Raw genomic sequence first — 10,000 nt, forward strand, 5'->3', positions numbered from 1 at the left:
TGCATGCATGCAAGTATGTATGTACAACTTGTTTCACTTCAAAGGGAATTCGTCAACCGCTAAATCAAGGTTCGTCAGTGCCTGTACTTGTACCGTGAGAAAACTTAAGAAAATCAAAGCAACACACAGAGACATCAAAAAGAAAGTTCATTTGTTCGGGCAAAACTTTTATGCAATCTTTGTATGAAGAGACGCGTGCTCATTACTTTTCGGTGAATATAGTTATCATATATTATAAAAACAAAGCAGAAGTTTCAGAGGGTATTAATGAGTGTTACTAATTGTAGATTGGAAAGTTACTAATTGAGGATAAGAGAATTATTAATTGTAGATCTTTTGGTTTGTCGGTTTTTCAGGAATGCTAAGATTTTGGATTTTAGTGTGTTTAAAAGTTCTAAAAACGTTTGAAAAGTTTCTGAATTTTAAAATTCCAAAATATTTTTTACCAAATTCTGATTCTAAAGATGAGAATTAGGTGCAAAGAATAGACGTATGTCCTCGCATACGCACACAGTCATACACGCACACATAAATACATGCATATATACACGCACACACACGAACAAACGCTGTGGCAAGGCTGTTAAATTTTAATCTATATGGCTTACTTTGATTTTTCAGGTCCCAAATGAAGTTAGAGATCGAAGCTTCTTCACTTCAGTATTTGATTTGAAATGTATGTAAATGCTGATTAAATGGAATTTTATATGGATTTCCGGTGAGTCCGATATATTTGTTGGATAAGTTATTAATTTATATGGTTTTCTAGTAAATTATATCATTGGCTTGTTTTTATACAAATACAGTTGCTACTAGTTGGCTTAGTTTTAGGGGTATTCAATCTAGACATATTAAGAGGGGCATATGTTAAGAAAATTAGGAATTAAAATATGTGATTTTATTTTTGCTTTTATTATTATTGATTGATTTTATCACTATTATAATTTACGGTACTTATATTCTGGGTGGAAGTTTATTTTCTATGTCAGCAGGAGTACTTGTGTGTCATGGTGCAATGGCTAAAGTAACAGGAAAATGAGGCTAAGTAATATTCATTTTCCTATTATATGAGTAGTTTTGCTAATGTTACCTTCAACACAGGTAATGTTTCTTTTTTTATCAAACATTATTAAATCATGTAGAAGAAAAATTGTTGGTTGCTAAGTTTGACAAAGATAGATGTTTGACTAAATTAGTAATCATGTTGTTGGTGATTTCGTTTGATGAGGATTATAGTTATTCAGACGTAAGAGTCCATCATCACTGTAAAGACCCCCTCCTCTTGGGAGAACTGAGTTTTAAATTATGTAGGGAAAATATTCCCATAATGTCATTAGACAATTCTCTTATCCATGTAAATTTGCTAAAATTCACAGTAGTCTTTGTGTTTGCATCACAATAACTATTTCGTTTATTATTTATTTCCGTGATATTTTTGATCTGAGGATTTGATGACATTAATGAGTAATATTCCTGTAATTGGTGAGTGAGAATCGGCTTTCGAATAATCAAATTATACGAAGTTTAATAAACTTTTGGACATGTTTGCAAGACACTCAAGCATTAGTACGGATTTTCTAAAGGTTATTATATTACAATTATAACATTTATTACATTTTTAAAAATTCATGGCGCACCTAGAATATTCCTGGTGGCGGACTACTTTAGAGCCACTGATCTGCAGGTTTATAAAGAGACAGAGGAGAGGGGTGGTGCAATATCCATTCGTTCTTTAGTTACTATAAACTGGTTCCAGTTACGCCTCGAAAACGTCACCATAAATTGCGATGACACTTTTGAAATAAAGAGTAAACCATTTTAGAGCCAACGGAATTAGAAGTTTTGGTGTCCGTTTCTTGAATAATAATCAAAATGATGTAACTGAACTGGTTCTGAATGTGAACATATTCCGATTGCGTCATCCAAACCCCTTTCAAATTTATAATTATACTGACTCTAAGTTAGAACATAGTATGTGAATATATTATGTTAATGGGTTAAGTAATGCAAATAGTTGGACCCAAGGAAACAAGTAGTAGATTGGCGGGATAGAAAACTGGATATCTAGCTGGTTGGCCGGTTGGTTAGTAGGTTAGTTGGTGATGTTATTATTGTTGTTGTTGTCGTTTTGCCCTCACCCCAACCAGGTCAGCATTCGAGCCGTAAACCTCTTGTCATCTTATTTTTGCTAAAGAATACAGTCTTTGTTTTGTTTTGTTTTTGTATGGCTGTAATAATCTAATTTGAGGGAAATTTGGGTGCTATATCTTGTAAGTCAAGTGACTGCGTCGAAGCCCCTATGCATGATAATTGATAAGTTGCCGTTGAGATAGTTGGTTGGTTGTGGTAGTTCGTAGAGCTGTTGTGGTTTATATCCAGGGGGTGGTGGTGAACCCTGCTGTACTTTTTCACCGCAACTTTCTCTCACTCTTTTTTCCTGTTTCTGTTGTACCTGTATTTCAAAAGGTCAGCCTTGTCACGCTTAATCTCCTCGAGAACTACATTAAGGGTACACGTGTCTGTGGAGTGCTCAGCCACTTGCACGTTAATTTCAGGAACAGGCTGTTCCATTGATCGGATCAACTGGAACTCTCGTCGTCGTAACCGACGAAGTGCCAACAACAAAAGAATTGGCATTATAATTATCATCCTCATCATTACTGTTATTATTAATATTTTGGTTTGGCTCAGGTATGGTCTTATTCTTCATGTGATTTATGTAATTAGTGACTTACCTGTAACCTTAGATAACCACAAATTTTCAGCAATCTTTCAAATACTTAGAACCCTCCTGATAAATCCTTATTATTATTATTATTATTATTATTGTTATTTTCCTCATCATTTCGTCCGTTTTTACACTGAGTAAATTCCGCCGAGGTCGACTTTGCTTTTCATCCTTTCGGGGTCAATAAATTAAGTACTATTTGAGCATTGGGGTCGATGAAATTGGTTTACACCTTCCCCAAAATTACTGGCCTTGTGCCAACTTTAGAAGAATTATTATTATTATTATTATTATTGTTCAGTAGTTTTATTTTTATAACGTGCTTTCACTTCACTACCGAGCGCAGCTCTGTGCGCCTTGGGTATGTGCTGTGGTTTGCTGTGGTGCTCTTATGTTTACTGTATTGAAAGTGTTTTGCGTAGAATGTGTGCAGTACCCAGTAGTGCAATTTTCTGTATGTTATATATATTTGTAAGTCCTGGTGTTTTTGTTATGTATTTGTCTGAATATTTTTTTTATTATACCTAAGGCACCTACTATGATAGGAATTGTTTCTGTTTTTAGATTCCACATTCGAGTTATCTCTATTTCCAGGTCTTTGTATTTTGATAGTTTTTCCATTTCTTTTAGAGAAACGTTGTCATCTGCTGGTATTGATACATCAATTAGAAAGCATTTTTTTTCTTCATGATCTTTGACAACTATATCTGGTCTATTTGCCTTAATTTCTCTATCTGTGTGTATTGGCATATCCCAGAGTATGGTTGCTTTCTCGTTTTCTGTGACCTTTTCTGGCGTGTGTTTATACCATCATTTTTCTGTTGTTATTCCATAGTGTTGGCATAGCTTCCAGTGTATATAGGTCCCAGCTCTGTCGTGTCTGTGAATATATTCCTTCTTAGCCAGGACTGGGCAGCCAGAGATAATATGATTTATTGTTTCTTGTCCATCTCCACATATTCTACAGTTACTTGTTATATTTCTTTTCATTATGTGTTTTTTGGTAATTTTTGGTGGGGAGGCTTTGGTCTTGTGCAGCAATTAAAAATACTTCAGTCTCTGCTTTGAGTCCTGAGCTTCTCAACCATTGCTGGGATTTTTCTCTGTCTATTTCTTTCGCATTTAGTTTAGCCCAGTATTTACCATGTAGGGGCTTTTCTTGCCATCGTTTTATCATGGTTCGTTGCTGTTCTAGTTTTAGTTTGGATTTCATTTGTTTTATAGCTTTTGTTGTTTCTTCTTCTTCTTCTTCTTCTTCTTCTTCTTCTTCTTCTTCTTCTTCTTCTTCTTCTTCTTCTTCTTCTTCGTATTTGTTAGGTAGATTGATTTCTTGTTTGTATTTGTCAGCTTCCTTAAATACTGAAAACAACTTTTTGTTTTGCTCGTGTTTTGTGGCTATTTGTATTAGTTTCCCTTGCTTTTTGGAGTAGGTATTTTTGCAGTCCTATGGTGGTTATTTTATAATAGTTTTCTAGCTGTATAAGACCCCTGCCACCTTCTGTGCGTTGTATATATAGCCTTTCTATGTCAGATTTTGGGTGGTGCATCCTATATCCTGTCATTATTTTTCTTGTTTTCCTGTCTATTTTACATAGTTCGTTTAGTGTCCAGTTAAGGATGTTGTAGCTGTAGCTTATAACTGGGACAGCTAAAGTGTTGATACCCATCATCTTGTTTTTAGCATTGAGCTCTGTTTTTAGTATTGATCTAACTCGTCTATAGTACTCTTTCTTTATTTTTTCTTTCATTTGTGTATGTTGTATCCTATCTAGTTCATTGACTCCTAAATACTTATATGGTTGGCTTTCGTCTAGTTCTCTTATTTCATTGGCTTTATCTAGTGTTATATTGCTACTTTTAACTAATTTTCCTCTTTTCAGGGTTGCTTTGGCACATTTTTCTAATCCGAATTTCATATCTATGTCCTTGGTAAAGCCGTGTACTGTCTGTAGTAGTGTTTTTAGCTCTTTGTCGTTTTTTGCATATAATTTTAGGTCATCCATATATAGAAGGTGGCTGACTGTTTTTCCGTAGCATTTGTAACCGCATCCAGTTCTATTTAGCAATTCGGTTAAAGGTGTGAGTGCCAGGCAGAACAGGAGTGGAGAGAGCGTGTCTCCCTGGAATATTCCTCTTCTAATGGGGATGGCTTTCGTTTTCACAAGTCCCTCTTTTGTTTGGTGCTGTAGCACTGTCTGCCATTTGTTCATTGAGTGCTCTATGTATTTTATGATAATTGGTGCCACCTTGTTTATGGCTAGTGTTTCCAGAATCCACGTGTAAGGAACACTGTCGAAAGCCTTTTGGTAGTCCACCCAGGCCATACTGAGGCCTTTCTTCTTTCTGCGGCTGTCTTCAGTTATGGCTTTATTGATCAATAATTGATCTTTACAGCCGTATGAGCCCTTGCAGCATCCCTTCTGCTCTTCTGGAAACAGGTTCTTATTTTCCAGGTGTTTACTCAATTTCTGCGATATTATTGCAGTAAAGGCTTTGTAGATCGTAGGGAGACAGGTTATCGGTTTATAGTTTTGTGGTTTCTCCGTTTCCGTGGATTTGGGGATTAAGATGGTTTTCCCTTTTGTGAGTCATTCAGGCATTGTCTCTGGCTCTGCTAGTATGTTGTTAAAGTTTTCTGCCAACTTTTTATGCATTCCTGGCAGGTGTTTTAACCAGAAATTGGGGATCTTGTCGTGTCCAGGTGCCTTCCAGTTGCTTAGTCTTTGCAGCGTCTGGGTGACCTCTTCAGTTGTTATAGGGGCCCAGAGTTGCTCAGGTGCTAAGTTCGTTGTTTTAATGGTCCTTTTCTGGGGTTGTTGTTGCTTCACCGACCATATTTGTTTCCAGAATTTCTCTAGTTCTTCTGCTGTTGGTGCTGCAGTAATGTCTATTTTATTTTTACCCAGTTCTTGGTAGAGTTTTTTGGGGTTGGATTTGAACTGTTTGTTTTGTTCAAAGAAACGTTGGCGTTTCTCATACCGGCGGATCCTTTGTGCTTTGGCAAGGATGTCTTGCTTTAGTTTTTCTTTTGCCTCAGGTAAATCTTTTTCTGTAATGCTGTATTTGTACAGTATTTTTGTTTTCTTCTTGTTACTTAGTAGTGTTGATTGTTTACTAATTTCGTTGAGAATCGATAAATCTTTTCTCTTTTTTTTTAATTTTGTTCTGGATGTTATTTATCCACAAGGTCTGTTTGGGTGGTAGAACTCCTGTTCGGATGGGTTTGAGTGAGTATCCTGCTTCTTTTGTGGCTGCAGTGGCTGCCGCATATATTATGTCATTTAGCTCAGTGATATTGCCTGTTGTTTCTGTGGTTGTTAGTTCCGTGACGCCAGGTTTATGCTATTTATTATTGATGTTGTTTTATTGTCTATTTTGATTTTTGGGAGATATAATCTGTGGTCCATTCTAAGATCTGTGGTTTTCATTTCTTTGGTTATTCTCATTTTCATAGTATCGTAATTATTAGGTTTCCCTTCGTTATTCCCAGGCTTTAGATTTGTTTTGCCTTCCTTTTCATTCATATATGTGTCTGTGGTGTTCTGGATTGGTGCTTTTTGTACACTATTATACATCTCTACGGTCTGGGTTTGTTGTTTTTTGTTTACTTCGTTTTTGCCGGAAATGTTACGTTTGTCCTCGTGTTTTGCTATCTCAGTGTTTATATTATTATTTGGCATTGCTGTGTGACTACTATCTAGATTTTCCTGATGTATTTTTCCTTTCAATTGTTCTATTTCTATTTCTGATATTTTTTTTTTGCTTTTAGAATATATCTTCTTATGTTAGCTAGTTTTTTAGGGTTCATTGTTTTATCGAGATCTATATTTACATTATTTTTCTTCCATATTTTATATGTATGTGTTGTTGCGTTTTCGTTTTTTGGGTAGAGCACTGCTGTGAAATAGGCGTATAGTATCGAAATGTATTCCTCACGTGTCCATTTATGCCGTTTTGGTTTTGTTTGCGGGACATGAGGAACAACGTCCGGTCCTTTATTTTGACGGTCATCGTTTTCGTAGGGTACCGGTTCGTTTATTTCTGTTGTCAGATTGTTTTGCACGTTCAGATCTTCGTATTTTTTTCGTAACAAGCTTACAGTACGCACTTCTCGGTTGTTATTCTTGGGTGTAATAATACCGGTGTTATTTAATCTGTTTGCAATTTTTTTGTACATGGTGTTTTTGGGTTCGAAGATGGTTTGGTTTTGATGTAACACGTGTGTTTACGATCGCTGTGCGGGTAGTGGAGGTATCAAGTTAAAATACATCATTATATTTGGAAAAATAGAAATAAATTTCAATGAGTATTACTTACTCGGATATAGTCCAACCCTTTGTCAGCTATTCTTTGGCTCAATGCGATGTCTTTATTTCCGATGTTTTTGGATAAGTTTCGGAGCAGTGATTTATCGTTCTCACATGTTAAACTTCCCCGGTGTCTTCTCACTTCCCCGGTATTATTACGAACAAAATGCTTAGAATGCTTAGCGGTATTTCGTCTGTCTCTACGTTCTGAGTTCAAATTCCGCCGAGGTCGACTTTGCCTTTCATCCTTCGATAAATTAAGTACCAGTTGCGTACTGGAGTCGATGTAATCGACTGGCCCCCTCCCACCAAATTTCAGGCCTTGTACCAATAGTAAAAAGGATTATTATTATTATTACGGACAAAATACTTAGTAGTATTTCGTCTGCCGCTACGTTCTGAGTTCAAATTCTGCCGAGGTTGACTCTTCCTTTCATCCTTTCGGAGTCGATAAATTAAGTATCAGTGAAGCACTGAGGTCGATGTAATCGACTAGTCTCCTCCCAAAAAGTTTTCAGGCTTCATGCGTTTAGTAGAAAGGATTATTATTATTGCTATTATTATTATTATTTATTTCTATTTTTGCTGGTCTTGTACCTAAATTTGATACAATTATTACTGCTGTTGTTTGTTTTTGTTGTTGTTAGTGGTGGTGGTGGTGGTGGTGGTGGTGGTGGTGGTGCTTCTGCTGCTGGTGCTGCTGGTGATGGTGGTGGTGAGTAGTGGTGGTGAGTAGTGGTGGTGGGGGGTGATGGTGAGTAGCGGTGATGGTGAGTAGCGGTGGTGGTGGTATTGGTGGTGGTGGTGGTGGTGGCGGTGGTGATGGTGAGTAGCGGTGGTGGTGGTGGTGGTGGTGGTGATGGTGTCGTTGGTGGTGGTGGTGGTGGTGGTGGTGGTGTCGTTGGTGGTGGATTGTTTACTGTCAGTTGTGGCGGTAGTGATTTTGTACTTTCCTTTTTGTTTGTGAATGGACTGACTACACCCATCCCCGCCCCAGCACTCCAGGACAAAAGGAAACACAAAACTCCCACTGTATAATAATGGCTTACACAAAGAGAGCAATGGCCAGCTGCAGTTAGGTCAAGCTATGAAAGCAAGAATGACCAAGCGTCATACGCTCGACTAATTAACAAAAATATCATTAATTATCATCTTGTATTGATAACGTACAAAGGCACATGGCCACAGATCATGGGAAGAATTGACGAGTGATAGTGTATAAGAATGCAACACAGTCTATAGAAATATATAACCGAACTTAGCATGAAGATATGGTAATTCTTGTACAGATACAGTTTACTGTGGATTGGAAATGAAATTATGTGACAGTCACATCTGACATTTCACCATAAATCAAATAAAAAAAATAATATGAAGGCAGAAATAGAAAAAGGGCTGGTGTTTTGTGAAAAGAAGAGAGATAACTTTTACATATTGGTAAAATAAATACGATACTGAAATAAGTACTTTTAAATATACTGACCTTGTCTGGTCGTACTCCAATGATTAAAAGCATCTTTCTCGAGCCTTATAGACTCACAAGGACCAGTTTCCTGGTTCCCTTAGCGTATATAGATGAGTATATATATATATATATATATATATATATTGATAGAAAAGACAACAAATGAAAGAAAGAGACCTCGATATTATGTAAATAGAGGAATTTATCCGTAAAAATATGTGACAATTATTAGTAGCCATGATAAAACTCCGAGTTTCGGATGCCGGGGCGGAAACCCACGCCGCCATCTCTTCAGTTATCTGGCCATTTCGAAACTCAGTTTTATCATGGCTACCGAATAACTGTCACATATTTTTACAGATATATACATATTCGCCCCACCCCGCTGGTGCGTCGTAGAATTACTTGACTTCTTTTTGTCCGCTGTGTGGACTGCAAAACGTGAAATGAAGTTTTTTGTTCGAGAACACAACACGTCGCCCGTTCTAGAGATTGAAACCACAATCTTACGAATATGAGTCCAACACCCCTAACCACTAGGCTACACGCCTCCGATGATTACAATCAGTGAAAAAAATGCAAAAGAATTTTATTAAGAGGGCATGGGTGAAGTAGCTTAAGTCGTTCATTGTTGCCATTTAACCCAAGGTCAATCCAGATCAGTTAGACCTATAATCAAAGGCGTTCCATTTGTGATTATCTTGTGGGGGTTTTTTTTTCTATTTTGTTTTCCTCAGACCCTATATATCATATTGGTCGGTTACTTGATTTCAATGCCGTACAAGTGACCAAGATCACAGCATTATCCCTGAACTGGACAAAGGTCCATTATAAGATTTAAGACCATTGATATTTAAGGTGGGGAATAACAAATCGGTTAAACCAACCCAAGTACTTGGCTGGTACTTTATTTTATCGACCTCAAAGGGATAAAAGGCAAAGTTGACTTCCGTGAGATTTGAACTCAGAACAAAGGGAGTCGGATGAAATGTTGCTAAGCATTTTGTCCAACGTGCTCGCTATTCTGTTGGATCGGCAGCTACTTTGTCCAAATTTCATCTAAGATAGAGTTTAATTCATATCTTACTACAGGTTATTAACTGAAGCGGAATAGCACCAACTGACAGTTGCTGTTGTTGGTTCAAACTCAAATAAGATCAGTGATTCAAAGACTTTCCAATCGTAACCCTCCCGCCAATTCATTTATCGGGAACTTTTGTTGTCTTCTATATCTTTATTTGAAATGACTGGGTGGGGTTTAAGAAACCATTTAACTGCTAATGTTACCAAGTCGGGCGACTGCGTAAAGACTCCTTCGACGGCTTGTCGGCCGACGAATTAGAAATCGGCTAACTGGCTTGTGGCTTGATTCGCTGCTAGTTGCCCCTCTTTCGATACATGGCGTTAGATTATGATGTCCAGCTGCCGAGAGGTCAAAGTTCGTATTAACAGTGTCCGACTCACGCTTGGCTTAGTTAGGGAATAAAATCGTTTAAAATA

At 37.2% G+C, this 10,000-nt stretch overlaps 1 protein-coding gene across 8 annotated transcripts in view; it reads left to right on the forward strand.

Moving 5' to 3' along the window:
* LOC106877962 (uncharacterized) overlaps positions 1-10,000 on the forward strand; it is a 547,541-nt gene that overhangs the window by 504,727 nt on the left and 32,814 nt on the right. For 6 of the 8 annotated variants that reach the window (XR_016242002.1, XM_089352825.1, XM_089352821.1 and 3 more), the window contains one exon: positions 622-718. The exons of the other annotated variants lie outside the window; for them this stretch is intronic. Coding sequence is in view for 1 of the 6 variants with exons in the window: in XM_089352821.1 (XP_089208947.1) it covers positions 622-684 (63 nt within the window). In the remaining 5 variants the exon portion in view is untranslated. Of the gene's footprint in view, positions 1-621; positions 719-10,000 lie in introns of those variants that run through there. 8 annotated transcript variants of the gene reach the window in all.

Source organism: Octopus bimaculoides, chromosome 5, assembly GCF_046866305.1.
Source record: "Octopus bimaculoides isolate indiv1 chromosome 5, ASM4686630v1, whole genome shotgun sequence".
Classification (NCBI taxonomy): domain Eukaryota; kingdom Metazoa; phylum Mollusca; class Cephalopoda; order Octopoda; family Octopodidae; genus Octopus; species Octopus bimaculoides.